Source organism: Taurulus bubalis (genome assembly GCF_910589615.1).
Source record: "Taurulus bubalis genome assembly, chromosome: 12".
NCBI classification, from domain to species: Eukaryota; Metazoa; Chordata; class Actinopteri; order Perciformes; family Cottidae; genus Taurulus; species Taurulus bubalis.
Window position 1 is genome coordinate 20,005,089 of NC_136600.1, and position 16,181 is coordinate 20,021,269.

The 16,181-nt window shown below is 41.8% G+C and overlaps 1 protein-coding gene across 1 annotated transcript in view; it reads right to left on the reverse strand.

Moving 5' to 3' along the window:
• Window positions 1-14,389, reverse strand: part of nbeal2 (neurobeachin-like 2) — a gene marked incomplete at its 5' end in the record, with an annotated part of 32,785 nt that extends 18,396 nt beyond the window's left edge. The window contains 16 exons of the mRNA XM_079228132.1: window positions 143-473; window positions 589-708; window positions 1,069-1,201; window positions 1,295-1,929; window positions 2,088-2,186; window positions 2,314-2,397; window positions 3,255-3,341; window positions 3,629-3,735; window positions 3,869-4,172; window positions 4,269-4,354; window positions 5,042-5,124; window positions 5,378-5,490; window positions 5,860-5,941; window positions 6,315-6,479; window positions 6,683-6,771; window positions 14,315-14,389. Of these exons, the coding sequence (XP_079084258.1) occupies window positions 143-473; window positions 589-708; window positions 1,069-1,201; window positions 1,295-1,929; window positions 2,088-2,186; window positions 2,314-2,397; window positions 3,255-3,341; window positions 3,629-3,735; window positions 3,869-4,172; window positions 4,269-4,354; window positions 5,042-5,124; window positions 5,378-5,490; window positions 5,860-5,941; window positions 6,315-6,479; window positions 6,683-6,771; window positions 14,315-14,389 (2,593 nt within the window). The remainder of the gene's footprint in view (window positions 1-142; window positions 474-588; window positions 709-1,068; window positions 1,202-1,294; window positions 1,930-2,087; window positions 2,187-2,313; window positions 2,398-3,254; window positions 3,342-3,628; window positions 3,736-3,868; window positions 4,173-4,268; window positions 4,355-5,041; window positions 5,125-5,377; window positions 5,491-5,859; window positions 5,942-6,314; window positions 6,480-6,682; window positions 6,772-14,314) is intronic.
• Window positions 14,390-16,181: the final 1,792 nt, after the last annotated feature.

Below are 16,181 nucleotides of genomic sequence, written 5' to 3' on the forward strand. Positions count from 1 at the left end.
TTATGCAAACATGAATTGGTTTACATGAAGAAAAAGTATTTTATGATTTAGTTTACTGCTGATGTCCTTTACATTTAATTGTCTCCAATTGGCTCTGGATAAACTAAGTAATGTGTACAGCAAACAACATTGCGTGACTTACCTGCAGCATGCAGGGCTCTTGTCTGTGTCTGCTGCAGCGCTTCGTGACAGATGAAGGCGGTGCCCAGGAGCCCGTCCAGAGACGTGGGTGTTCCCCACTCTGTGTCTTGCAGTCCTGCTGGGATAGTTTGCACTGGGGAGTCTCCCATAGCCCCCCAGCGGCCACCGGCAAAGGTGGCGGGGAAGGACTGAGAACGGATGAGCGAAGGGCCATTGCTGGGGAAGTCAAACTCAGGCGAAGGTTGGGACACCGAGGACATGAGCAGGTGGGGGGAGGTGGTGGTGGTAGTGGTCCGGTGGCCTGCAGATCCGATGCAGCAGGAGGTAAAAGGCTTTAGGAGTCAGGTTCAGGCGAGGGAGGGAAAGAGGAAGTTAGATTAATAGAGGGGAACTACTCATGAGTAATACGTACATGGCCAGGACACATTAGATACCAGTTTCAGTTACCTCACTGAAAGATGGAAAACGAAGCTGAGCAGTTTTACGCTGCTCTCCATCGATGTAGATGGTGACCAGGTTCTGACCAAATGGACGACGGCCCGGGATGTGGACTATAGCCACTGAATGCTGTGATGAGAAAGACATGAAAGAACACACACGTTTCTACTGGTGACAACACACTGCTAATTCGGTGCTATACATTTAGTGCTTTCAAAGATGTATTGAGGAACTAGAGCAGTCTCATAGCTGAGAGCTTTAATTTAACCTATATTGGTAGACCTCTAGCTGCTTATCTCTTCAAGAGGAACACTCTTCAATTTTTTATAGTAATTATGCTCCAAAGTTACAGGCCCAGGCCCAGACAGCGCCCTTCAGTAAATTGATGTGTGATTTTATCCTTGATCAAATCTATTTTTATTTGGGGCAGGCTGAACGAGAACAAATGTTGGCCCAAATTCAAGCTGTCCTATGTGTGTCCACACTAACCCAGCATGAGTCAGATAGTGGGTGCTCTGGCAGCGCAACAGCCATGTAGTCTTTCTTTGTGCAAACAGCCACCACCAGCACTCCCTCCATGGTGAAGAAGGCCTCCAACCCAGTTCCACTTGCTGTGAAAAAACTTCACACAAAGAAACACATCATGTCACAAAAAAAGTGTACAATGCAGTCATATAAATATAAAAGCTTGTAACTTCACTTCTCACAAAAGTACCTGTAGAGCTGCTTCCGGCGTGGTCCCTTTCCCATGTCATGCTGAGACCCCGTATTAGAGGTGGCAGAGGATTTACGGTGGTTGGCGAACTCCATGTTGAGGCAGACCCAGGCGTGAAAGGCAAAACCGCTGCCTGGCCAGCGTTGGACCGTGGGCACCATGATACCAGCCATGGGGGGCGTAAGATCAAAGTACTGCAGGGCACTATCCTGGCCTTCTCTGGCCGCCATGGCCGAGAGCACTTGAATCATGCGAGCGCAGTAGGGGTGCACTTTCCCCACCACTGCGCCATTGTCCTGATCCACCCTGAGCAGTCTGAGCAGGCTCTTCAGCTCCTCTGGTCTCAGACACAGGGAGCCCAGGTCCTGCAGGAGGCCCAGCAGGGTGTCTGCACACTGCCTGTCAAGATTCTGGGGCTGTGAGAGCACCTGCAGCAGAGCCCCCACCATATCCGCCTCCACAGCCACGGTGCGACAGGATAAGGAGCCACCGCAGACCGTAGCCAGCCATTGGGCCACCAGCAGCTGAAGGTCCCTCTGACCAGACAGGTCAGGCAGCCACTGCAGGAGCAGCAGCAAAGGCTGCTCGTTACTAATGCCGAGGTGATGTGCGTGGGCATGCTCGCCTTCCACTGCCTGGAGACAGAGAGACAACAGAAAATAGGGATAAGACGTGGCCACATGGTCAATAATTTGCACCACAATTCAGGTAGGAACAATGCCATCAATAAGTGCTAATTGACTTCTACTGTCTCTGCACTTAGTGGGGATAACAATGGAAATGAGTGTCCCACCATGTTCATCAGCTCCTGCAGAAGCCTTTTGGTGGGTTGACCTTGACTCTTTAGCACATCAAACAGCTGGGAGTAGCCAATCCTCTCCTTGAAAACCTCCTGAGGGGAAGGAAACAGAAATAGGCTGGAGAAAGCTGCTCCACATGGGATAACTAGATGGCACACTAACATACATTGAAAGAATTATAATGAAATTTCCTAAATGAACGGAAAAAGGGGGCCTTACCTTAGCAGAGGGTGAGTTACTCATTATAGCTGTGAGGACTCCTAAGGCATGAACTGTAATACTGTCGGATCCTTTCACCAAAACCTACATCAAAATAATGATCGTGTTGAGAAAATGTTGACAACAAAAGCCGAAAAAAGTTGAACTGCACGTGAACACAAATGAAAACAAATCAATTCTGAGCAAACCTTTCACCAAATGAATTAATGTTTTCCACAGCGCAATTATTGCTCACCCAGTATAATCTAAAGTAAGTGCACTGCTGGATCAGTCACTAAACAATCGCCTCTTTGTTAATTACTGATAAATCCCAGCATGCAAAAACCAAAGCCATCCACCAAGAAAAAAAGGTAATCCCCAACGATTGCTGAAAATTAGGCAACATCATTACCCCAGGACACGAGCCGGGTCTTTCACACAAGCACAACCGGCAGAGCAGCCAAAATACGAGGAAAAGAAGGAAAGACATGCATTTCAAAAACAACCATTTCATGCACTGTGAAAAACAAAACATGCTATTCTTGCCTAGTGTTGTCAACAGGGAATTCAGCCTCTAATTACGCATGTGATATAAATCAACACTCCCACACGAGCAAAGATGAATCCTCTGACTGATCATTTGAATCTTAACTTTTCAACGGGCACAAAACTAGCACCAGCTTGTACTTTCTTTTATTTCATGTCGGTCAAAATAACAGTAAATAACCAACAACACAGGCTGTAAGTGGATACTTCAGATGGACAGGTGTGACAGAGTAAAAAGGGAACTCCAAACAACAATTATCACTTATAGCCAAACTAGCTGCTTTATTGACAAATGAGTGTAAGCCAGACTTCCTGCCCAAAGCTTCCTGTTTAAATAGCTCAGAGCAGCTAACGAGTAGACAGAAGGCTGAGTTTCCTGCTGACAGACAAATATCAACACCAAGTGGGGAAAGTACCTGGTCCACTTCACCCTCTGAGAGTAAACATGTCGTGAGGTCAGACACAACCTCACGCTCCGGGCTACGCATGTTGCTCTGAAAGAGCTGCAGGACATACACACATAGGCACACACATACACATACAACACAAAAAGACAGACAATTAGACAAAAAAGGTCAGGTTTGGTCCTGACATGTCTCTAGCCGCAGCAGGACACATATCTTGTAGCCATGTGGGAAAACACAAGCTGCAAGCTGCAACTTTTTTTTAAATATTTCACATGGAACAGCAGATGTGGCATCCAGCCAAATAAAAGGAGAAATAGAAATGACATGAATAAAAACAGGTGACAGAGCAGACAGACACATTTTTAGATGGACAGGGGTCTGACCTTGCTGTTTTGAACAAGCCTAAGTATGTGTTCAAAGCAGTTGTTGTTGAGGAACACCGCCTGCAGGACTGGCCTGTCAGAGCACTGCAGGATCTCAGGAACAGCAGCTAAAATTGACAACAAGGAGGATGTTGACATGCCGGGAAAATTGATAATTCGGCCTTCATAGATTGAGAGAGATGAATCAAAAGGAATGCTGTACGCTAAGCTAGATTTGAGACTAAGTGGACAAGATCTTACTTAGCATTTGTCTCTGGAGGGAGATCAGGCTGTCTTCCCAGCTCTGCCTCTCTAGCTGCTCACTGATTAGTGGACGGTTCCAGTTGAGGAGCTGGAAGTAGCTCTCTAGGATCGTCTTGATCTCCACCTGCCGCTCCGCAGGGCTGCTGGAATGCAGGAGGTGGATCATTGTGGTCAGGCACTGCAGGGTCAGCCGTGTGAGCACAGTGCTCTTGGGTTCAGGGGAGGTCCGGTAGCACCAAGCTCGCAGAATGGCGAACAGGTCATCAACAGAGTGGGGGGTGATGGAAAGAAGGCCATTTTTCTGGAAAATACATGGACAAAGTCACCTCCCTGTCGTCAGTTGTAATCTGCATGTTTAGTGTTTTCACAATAATCAATGTTGAAGAGGACAGCAGACCTTTCCTCCACTGATGACGGCACCCTGGAGATGAATGAATCTGAGTGTGAGGAGCTCTGGGATCTGCTCGCCTTCCTGGAGACTTTCTGTGAACATGTATTTAAGCCAAGGAACAACGTCATGCAAATCCGGCTTTCAAATAACCACAATACAGAAAACAGTAGCACAGTGCTATCAAAATATAATGTTGGTTTGTAAAATTAAGAAAAATAAGAATGCATGTCAAATGGTCATAGTATAATGGCTGAGCAAAAGCCTACCCGACAATAACACCTCCGTCATTCAGAGTTACGTGAAAAAAGAACCGCTAAAGCCTTGCTAATTGGCTAGGTACAATTAGTTCTTAACATTTCTAATTAAAGCATGCTTTTAAAGTGTAATCCTCCTAAAATGTGGACATACTGAAATTTGCCCAAGCTGTGATTTCCCACATGGCTTATAGATTAGTGCTCGCTGATCAAATAGGCTTTTATAATTAGAAATGCTTAGACTCTGGCGATTGAAACCTGATAATTAGATGCTAAACAATTTAGTTTTTTAGCCAAAACCCAACCCTCTGACTGACTGGACCGACCAGTTATTTTTCATTTCAAGCAACATGGCAAAGAATGATTAACTAGGAGTTTTGGAGAAAATGAAAGGTCACGATATTTCATGTCAAAGATGACAGAACTAAGCTGTGTTTAGTCAGTGGTGGGAACGGTTTGATTCTTGTGGTATGCGAGGTCTGACAAAGATCACAGTGAAATAGCAGACGAAAGGGAGCGTCTCACCATGGAAGAGAGCAGGCAGCTCCTCTGGCAAGACCAGCGGGGAAAACTTATACTTGTTCCTCTCCAGCAAGCTCACCGCCTCCCTGCAACACACAAAGCCTAGAGTCACCGCACTGACTCACATCACGCCTAGTCAGTCAAGGACTGCCAAGAATACTGCCGGCACTAACAAGGTTTGACTTCAAGGCTTGGAGGCAATAAGCAAGGGTGGTTACACATCACACAACTGTTGGACGAGATGTTAAATGCACACGATAGTGTCAGGGCATTGTGACTGAATTCAACCTCCCACACATTCACATAGTGAATCTCCAGGGGGAAGCAGCACAAACTCACCCTGCCAGGCGTCTCCTCCACGTCTGATAAGGGTCAAACAGGCTCTCAAACAGCACGAGTCCATACTGCACAACCATCTGCAGAGAAGACTGCTCCCCTTGCCCCTTCTTGAGCTGTATAAAAAAAAAGGTTTGGACCCACGTTCACGTGTAACTCATCACCAGCACAGATACACCTGTCTTTGACATTCTTCATGCAACAAATACAACAAATTCCAGTACATGGAATAGAAGGCCGACTACACACCCATTTCTCTTTTCAGTGTAAACTAGTTCTGTAACTTTTGTGTCAGGATCTTACTGTAAACAGGTTGCATTCTGTGTAGGTTCACTGTGTGTCAAATCAAATGTCTGCTCAATTTGGCTCTAGGGCACTAAATAATCTTTTTAAGATTAATATACGGAGCATGCAGTGGCGCCAAGCCCTGATATAAATCACTAAAATCTGTGTGCCGGTTGAGCTGCAGTTTATAAGGGCCTTACCTGATCCAAACAGAAATTCAAAAGCTTGATGGTTTCAAAAACAAAATCAGGGGTCTTCTCTGGGTCGATGTTCTCCATATTCCTAGAAGTAGAGAGAAACTTGTGTGTTAAGAAAATCTGCCTGATGCTAAACCAATATGATAATTTTAGGCACAAAAAAAGAAAAATACAGTGGATGCACAGCATGTACATGTGAGGGACAACTTCCTGATGGAGTTGCAGCCTGTTTGCACAACCTGCATTGCCGCTTAATTATTTTAATTCCAACTGTAATTCAGCTGGTTCCCTTTTCCACCATTGCCTCTTTTTTTAATCAGTAATGATAACATTTTAAATAAAGGAAATTGATACCTCATTTTATTCCTTCTCAGGGAAATATTTATGTATTTACAAAACGGTAGTCCCTTCTGATCTCTAGTAACTGCCTGAATATATTTTGAGGGCTGGGCCCTCACCTGCAGATAATGATGAAGAATTTGATGAGGAGCAGGGGATGAGGAGTGGTGCTGTTGGGCTCAGCAGCGTCGGAGAGGTGCTCCAGACTCTGCCATAGCTGGCTGCCGAGGAACACCAGGACCTCCCTGGGGAGCAAGGGCACCTCGGAGCTGCACTCCTCCGGCCTGGAAGATGGGAGAGGAAGATGTGGGAAGAGAGGGAATGGGAGGCAATACAAAGAGGCAAAGGACGTTGTAATAGGGTCTGCGTTTATACATAACATAAACATGTCAAAATGGTATCGCTGCAGCAGGTCAGAGTTCATCTTTCTTTGGGGAATACAAACTTGTGGGAGCTTGAGGCAATGTAGTTTGTTACTACGACTCACCTCCGAGGCTCCAGTGAATGCACATCAATGAGCCTCTCAAAGGACGCCACGAATGCCTCCAACCACTGCTGCAGATAGCCCACGTCTTTCTGCAGGAGGGAGGAGAGAAGGCATGAGCGAAGAAAGAAGCCTTTACACCTCTAGGCACATTATATGCAACATGCAGTGTTAGTAAATAATAGTGTATGTGACACGTGTGCATGGTTACACCAAAAATATCAATGAAAGATGTTTTTGCTTGTGCTCAGTTGTTGTGCTACTACTCTAAAAAAAAATTGAACATTTAACTGTGAAACACTGTGGCTGAAAACATGGCACTGACTAACTTTTGACCTGTTTTGTAACAGGATGTTGCAAAGAGATGTAATTCACAGAGAGGAACACATGAGCCAATGCTTTCCTTTTTCAAAACAGGGAGGGAAAAAAAAAGTCCATTTCAGTCATAAGTTACAAACATGAAGTAAACTCAGTATACAGCAGTCAACATACAATAACAACTTCTCACTTATACGCATGTGATTGTCTTCAACATTCCTGTGTATAGTATAATACAAGATGGTTTCAATGATGTGAGTGTGTTTACATACAAACAGTCGTTATCACAGCTTAAATCAGCATATCCTGCCACTCTTCCCTCCTTATATCGCTCTCACTGTCACATAACACAAATGTCACACGGGTCAACTTTAAACTGAATTATTTCATATAAATCTTTATATAAAGCCAGATTTAAAAGTACGGGCTGGTGGTGCTACTCATGGGAACACAGTGTTTCGAAAAACAAATTCCGAAAACCCAAGACATCTCAAAATGTTCCTTGATGGACCGTGTGATGCAATAAGCACAAAGCCACAGTTGCTGATATATGAGCCAGCGTTTGTAGAGCAGGCAGCATGAGGGAAAAGTAGCTTCAGACTGACTGACTCTTGGTACAAAAATAACATGCAGTACAGCAAAAAGCACAACAATAAATCAGGCACTTCGCCTAAGCCAACAGGCAAATAGGTAAAAAAAAAACGTGTAGCGTGCTGTAGTATACTGCTCCTACTGTAACTGTAACTCATGTTTAATATGTAGCTAATAATCACAGTTCCTCTAGAGAAATGGAAATATAATGTAGTTGACCCTGAGACAGTTTCTAATGCTGCATTAAAGTAAAATGTACATTACCAACTGGCATTGAGTTATGAGCCAGTCCATCTCTCATTGTATGTGGCTGAGCAGGGTGCCAGGTTCTTGTGAACCCAGTCTCAGATGAGCTTTCACTGCCGTCTCCAGCCAGCAGCTCAGAAGCTGCACACCGCTCTTAAACCAGCACACGCATCAGACTCGCTCCTTTCTGGTCCTTCGAACGTCAAACGAGCAACCAGGAAATGTCATGTCACTTTAACCGTAGCTTATTTCCTTCATACTCCACGTCAAACCCTTTCCTCTTTTGTTTTTACTAAAGTTGTGAGCAGATAGGAGAGGGGCCTCTTTAAAAAAAAATAATTCCCACAGCAACAATGAAGCACTGAAACTGCATTTAACACTTCCTAAATTTAACACAGCAAAAAGATGATGCAGGAGAAACACTGAAACAGCTCTCAGTTGGAATAGTTGTTACTGACTGAGCCAATGAACTATGAGTGAATGTCATCATTTACAGAATACTATATACTGGACACTAAGTCCAAATACCTTTACCACATCATCAAATGCTTTATATACAAATTCTGATTAGCCAGCTATTGAAAAACAAAATGATATAAAACATACACATAACAAATCAAATCTCTGCACGCACTCTGTGAAAACAGGAAACCTACCGAACAACCTATTGTGTTGTGCCTCCAACATCTGGACAATCAGGTATTTGAGCTTTTACTAGGAGAGGCAAGGACATATTTGCAACACCCCTTCAGCTTTGTTTTACTTTTCACCAAACAATTCAGTGACTGAATGACTGAATCCTCCCTAACATTACTCACGTTGCAATAACAGGTTTTTTTTCTTAATCATCAAGCGCGGTTATGTGATATGTCATCAATTCTAATTCTGTCTACTGGGAATCAGAATGTACAAAGAAACATAACAATAGAACTCAATTAAGTGACGCAATTCAGAATTTATACGTTTACAAATTGTATGATATGACGACAGCCTTCAATAGCCGGGTCAGCGTGTGGCAGTAATTGTTTTGTAGTCAGTCAGTGTGTATGTGTCATGAGAGCATATGTTCCTGGAGACACCTACTTTAGTGAAAACTAAGCGGTTTTGGGTACTGTTACAGGTGTACATTGTCACAAATTGGCTCAGGGAACATGGGGTTATACTTAAAACCAAAAATAATTTCTTAAACTAAGGTTAACTAAAGAAGCCCGTTTCCGCCACACAAAAGAAAAGAGATGGAAAAAAAAATAATCTCATTATTATGTGGTAATAAAGTCGAAATTATGAGATAAAAAGTCATAATAATGAGATGAAAAGTCAAAATAATGAGATAAAAAGTCATAATTATGAGATAGAAAGTCATAATTATGAGATAGAAAGTCATAATTATGAGATAATAAAGTCGAAATTATGAGATAAAAAGTCATAATAATGAGATAAAAAGTCATAATTATGAGATAAAGTCATAATTATGAGATAATAAAGTCGAAATTATGAGATAAAAAGTCATAATAATGAGATAAAAAGTCATAATTATGAGATAAAGTCATAATTATGAGATAAAATGTCATAATAATGAGATAGAAAGTCATAATAATGAGATAAAAAGTCGAAATTATGAGATAGAAAGTCGAAATTATGAGATAGTAAGTGCGCATGCGCTTCAGTGACGTTGGCTTTTCTCCTTCCTGTTATCTGCGCTGTCTTCACAAGTCTCTTCATCCCCTCGCCGGTCTAACCATGCAAACGATATGCAAGCGTCACTGTTGACGTTTTAGCTCAACAAATAATAGCATTGCTATTAATGTAGCTGTTGCATGTGTTTCTCAAAGAGGACCACACAATGAGCAAGATAACGTATCGTAGCTTTCCTGCTTTTACCGGTAGCCTCTTTGAGGAACACATGCAACAGCTACATGCAACAGCAATGCTATTATTTGTTGAGCTAAAACGTCAACAGTGACGCTTGCATATCGTTTGCATGGTTAGACCGGCGAGGGGATGAAGAGACTTGTGAAGACAGCGCAGATAACAGGAAGGAGAAAAGCCAACGTCACTGAAGCGCATGCGCACTTACTATCTCATAATTTCGACTTTTTATCTCATTATTATGACTTTTTATCTCATAATTATGACTTTTTATCTCATTATTATGACTTTTTATCTCATAATTTCGACTTTATTATCTCATTATTATGACTTTTTATCTCATAATTATGACTTTTTATCTCATAATTTCGACTGTATTATCTCATAATTCTGACTTTTTATGTCATTATTATGACTTTTTATCTCATAATTATGACTTTTTATCTAATTATTATGACTTTTTATCTCATAATTTCGACTTTATTGTCTCATAATTATGACTTATTATCTCATTATTATGACTTTTTATCTCATAATTATGACTTTTTATCTCATTATTATGAGATTTCTTTTTTTTTTTGTGTGGCAGAAACGGGCTTCCATATAGAGCTGTAGAAAGACAAAAAGAGACTACTTTTACAGCCTGGAAAGCCCAGGTGAGCGTAATTAAGCTAACGACCCGGCCAACTGCCTGCTGAGGTTGGCCAGGACCGCCTCTGAGAAAGTGGGAGAGGTTCCCTAGTTTTTACACTGAGTATGAATACGTAGCAAGTAAGCTGTGCTATCTAGCGTTACGTAAAAGGGAATATCATTTTTTCTGTTCCCTGTCGAGCAAAGTAGCTTTGTCGTGTTCACTCAAGCTGCATTGTGTGACTGCACCGCTAGCACTTTCTTTTTTTTGTACATACAATAAAAAAGATTAGATCACAGATAGGAAGTGAATCTGGTTTGCTAATGAGAAGTTAAACCAGAGGGAAATACATTACATTTGTCTGCAGTAAAATTGGTTCAGGCACTAGTTAAAACCCTTCTTTATGTCTGCACCCTTCACCTCAACATTATTCCTTACAAAATGTATCAACACCGCAGAAGAAATACACACTCTCAGTTGTATTTCCCTAAACATTGTCCAGATCAACTAGCTCAAGGATTTGTTCAATAAAGACACGATTAAAACTGATGTCACAAACCACCAAATGACCCCTATAAACGGTGTCTCATTTATTCGTTTTCTCTGCACATGGCCAAGCAGCTGTGCCGCTCTCTGCTGCTTGGCATTCTGCTTCGCTCCAGCTTCCTGCACAAGTGAAAGCAAAGAGCACTTTGATTTTCCTGGTTGGCCCTTCTGTTGGTAAACAGGGGAGATCGAGGCACACAAGGGACTTCAATTTCAAGGCTCACAGCACGTTCAGAGTGAGCTGCAGGGATGGCTGTTGTCATTGCATCTCTCATTTGGACGTGAATCACATGTGATCAGTAACTGGGACAAATAAACAGCAAGGTGACTGACAGCATGACGACAAAAGCCAAGAAATGTGACTTATTTTTTATATTTATCTTGTTTATTGTATATTGTGTATGTATATAAGTAGCTACGTGAAACCGGAGTCAAATTCCATGTATGTGTAAACACACATGGCCAATAAAGCTGATTCTGATTCTCTTCATAGCAAGCAGATTTCCCAGCTGTGTGAATGGGGGGGCGGTCGGGTTGTTGTTACTGTGGTCCATCTCTAGGGCAACAGGCTTCAATTAGTCCCTCGAACAGTCTCTCTAGCTAATAATCACAGGATAATCACACACTATTTCTGTACCAGCCTTACATCTTACTGTATCAACACAAAATATGCTGCTTCATTTCTGTAGTTTACCTCAGTGCGTCTTGTGTCAGTTATTTCTCGCCAGTAGACACTGTGTTGACCACCGGAGCTTATTAAACATAAAGACTTTCTCACTGCATCACCGAGTCTTATATCCTGCGAACTTAAACATTTTCAAAAATGTCCCAACAGTCCATTTTAATTTGCCCCCAAATTATTAATTTACTTTCCAAATGAAGAAATAAAGACCAATCTCACAAATAAAATACTGCAACGTGGGATTGTTTTAATTTGTTGCTGAAAAATTACTAATTGATCAATTATTATAATAGTTGGGAGTAATTAACGTGTAACGTGACAAATTTATTAATCAACTAATTGTTTCAGCACTACATACATGTTGCATGAAGCATTTTGTGAGTTATCATTGTATATACATTGTCAATACATTTGATTTAGGTCTAAGATAAACAATGTCTACGGTGATATAATCCATACAGTGTTGTCTCGACTATAATATTATATTATTATATATAATAAGAGACAAAATAATCCACTCTGATCAATAAAAGAAACGCTTAAACTATAAATGAATCTTCCATTGCCTGCCTGTTTGGTAATTTTTACAGAAAATGTTGGGAATACTGAATTAAAAAGATGCTTCTACTCTATATTTATCACAATGCCTTTTCTCTTCTGAATCTCAGCTGATCTTAAAATCTTGCAAGGGGTGTGTCATTTCTTGCATAATTGTAGGAAGCAGATCTCCTTTATCACCAACAAGCCTGAGCAAGTTTTGCTTTCTTATTGCAAATACAGAACGATGGCTGAGATACTGCCTGTACTCAAGCATGTTGGAATCATTCGACCGGCTTTATTCTGTAACTCCCACAATCTAATTTCCTAATGAGTTTACCACTTAAACGAAGATGCTGCCAGGATACAGAGGCTGATGATTGCAGGAAAAACCTTGAAACAAGCATGAAACCAATACATGAAGACAATTGAGGAAAACCTGTTATCAACAGCGACATACAAGACTGAGATATTTACAACTGCCAGGGTGTGTTTGTTGTCTGTCAAACAGTGTAAGGCCATTGTAAAGGATTGTTTGCAACACTAACAAAAAGCCTATGAAACAGAGCTAAGATCTCTTGACCACTTTGACTCACTTGATGTGCGAGATGGGATGTGTTGTGTCCAATTAAAAAAAGACACGTCTGTGTCAACTTGACTAACAGGCGGACAACAAAAACCTTGTGTTAATTTCTGTTGGAGCGGCAGGTGATTGTTCCCTGAAGTGGTTTGGCTGCCTTTCTGCAGCCTATTGTGTTACTCTGAGTCACAGAAGGTGGTGGCGTTAAATACTGCCAGGCTCAGTTAAAACCCTCGCCTCTGCCATCTTTTACCGCAGCCTGTCAATAAGGGCAGGTCATTTGCACACATGCAAAATCTATATTTTTTCAGTGCCATTCACTGGTGGGAAATGTGTAAAGAAAAAATAGTAAACGTTGTTCCTTTGGCCTTGAGGTCAACTAATGAGGACTAATTGAGAGCCAAGAAGCAGCTAAATAAGGAAGTAGTAAGGAAAATAGAGATGCTAGACAGCTGTCACAGTCAGATTCAAGGGTGCCCACACACACACACACACACACACACACACACACACACACACACACACACACACACACACACACACACACACACGTTTACTTGCTTTTGTCTCCGAAGTATCAGGGTGGATCTGAAATACACCAAATTACCTCTTTGATAGTAAATGATGCAAGAGGTGTGTGACTGATGCATTTACATAAGTGTGCAGTTAATCAAGCGTTGACTTCACCCTTAATTTAAACGGTCCTTGTCAAGAAACCTGCCCCTTACTTCCACTCTGATAATAAGAGATCAGCCTTCATGCCCCACAGTGAACATACAGTGCATGTAAACTTGGAAAGAAGTCTCATCCTGTTTTCTCTGTCCTCGGGCATGGGAGCAGATTGCAAACACATTAAATAGTAATCATTAATGTATTCACAGCCAAACTGTCTTTCTCCTACAAGAGGACACATGGCATGAAATCATGTGCAATATAGTTTAACTATTCATTTGTTTCATCGTTATTACTGAGATGTTGCACTTTAATGGAATAAGCTGCAGTCACACTCACAGAGGGCAACATCTGAGGCCAAAATATCACATAAAACAATGTAACACATCATTGACAATATGGCCAAATTAGTTTTCACATCAATATGTTTTTTTTGTTCCGTAATATTAGATACATATTTAATATTGGTAGGCCTAGAGTAATAGGCATTGTGCTGCTGGCACCAAGTCAAAAGCATATGTTTCAGTTGTTCTGTGAGACTATTTTCATGAACAATAACATTATTCCCACTACGGTTTGCATGTGACACGCTTAACTCAGAAACAGGAAGTAGCCCTCAGTGACACCTGCGTCGCAGGTAGGCTGCAGACTCAAACACGCTTCATGAATTGGACTAATCTGCTTCAAATAGCCTCCCAACATTTCTTGTGTTACTGCTTTCAATAACTTCAAAGGCTCAGTGACACTGATGAGCTGTAATGGCTATAGAAGCCGAACCAGTCGGTAAAATAACAGCTGCTGTGCAAACATAAGCGACTTCCTCGTGTAACCGTTTACCACAAACGACAGTCATGGCTGAAGTAACACACACGCACACTATAGTCATGTGTTTTATCGGGTCATGTTACAAACTGTGGGACCTGCTGGCTGCAACAGGTGTCCCCGCAGGTCGCCCACACTCACCTTTGTGTAATATAACATCCACAGCTCGTACAGCCTTTCCTTCGATGCCATCCCTCCGCCTTTGTGGTTGCTCATATCTCCCGTTTGTTGTGTTAAATCATGAAACTGGCAAGCTCGGTCAAAGCAAGGGCTGTTTGAAGTTGTTTCCTAAAGGCAGGGGGACGCGGCACGCTCCTGTGGACCATTCCTGCAAATCCAGGCGCAATAATCCACGCAAAAGTGCTTTCTGCGCGCAAAGTTATCAGAGTGGCAGAGAAAAGCAACACATGACGGTTTGAGTTCTGGCCACGGCGCGATCGCTGTCGAAATTATAAAACCAGGAACAAAATTGCGTGGAAATGCATGTCTGGAGGAACACCCATGTCCGCATTTAGAGCGAGCTTGTTGCTGTATGCTTCCTATTGGAGAGAGTTCCCACGGAAGCGACAGATGCCATCAAGACCAAGAGATGACTGCGCTGCCCATGTGAATTCAGCAGAGATGTACAGTCCTGTGTGATGATGATGAGCAGCAGCACATTGTCCTCAACTAGTGTCTGGCTCTGTAACAAGACATACAGTGAGGAGTTGACTGTAGATCATGCTCACAGGTAGGCTGGTATTCTTAAAGACACACGCACACGTAAATACAGACTCCTGTGTGACTAATTGACTGAGGGAAGTTTAAGTCCAGCTACATGCATTAAACAAAAACATTCAGCAAGCAACACTGGGTACTGAACACACACACACACACACACATGCACACACACACACACACACACACACACACACACACACACACACACACACACACACACACGCACACACTGTGTTCAGGTGCTGTAATAAATGATTACTGCACACATTTGATTGAATTCCAGAAGATCAATGACCTTGTGAACATTGAGAGGCCTACATTGGTACAATTGAGTAATACTGGAAGGAAAATATAGGAATATAATCACACTATACAGTTAAAGTGTAACATGATGTGCAGTAGAAATGTAAAGAATAATGAAAAGTGCTCATTTTGAAGAATGCCATTGTGTTGTTGATTCAAATAACAGACACTTTGTATTTCTTAGTCTAACACAGCATCATATTTAATTAGTTTATCATATGTTTTATATTTTCAGCATATATTTTTGGATGTAAAACACCTTGTAAAATGTCAGTTGGATTGAATTGTACCAAACAAGAGAAATGCATTCCGATGGTAGACTGTGTAATCTATAACCTTAGTTAATTTGTCTCTAGATGAACTACTAACAAGACTACATATGGGTACGGTATTGATGTATTAGTGTTATGGTCTTAAACTGTGTTCGGACCTTTAACTCAATCAGGTTTGTGTTGTCCCACACTTGGTCATGAGAAGGATGGACGAAGTGAAGGCAGCTGTATTACCATGGCGATGGCCTACATTCCTAAACAGGACCTGACCGTGTGACCATCAACAGGCGGCACAGTCCATATGTATCCCCTTAATCTATAGGTCGGCGAGTATGCATGTTTAAATACTAATCAAAATAGCATACAAGCTGCTGAAAGTTAGATCAGTTCAAGTATCAGCCCTATTCCACCTGCTGAGACATCAGATTAGATTAGATTATTCCTTTATTAGTCCCGCAGTGGGGACATTTGCAGGATTACAGCAGCAAACAGTGCACACAAGAGACATAAATAACTATGCAAATTTCCAACACAGACCCCAACACAATTGGTCTATGTTTAAATTGAAATATGGAAAATCTCCTTACCCCTAAATAGGAATTAGATTTTATAAAATATTCAAATGTGATCAATTTAATTAATTATATTGAAAAGATTTGTCAACCCTAACAATATCACATGATTAAGCAGCGGGCCTCTGCCATCGATGTCCT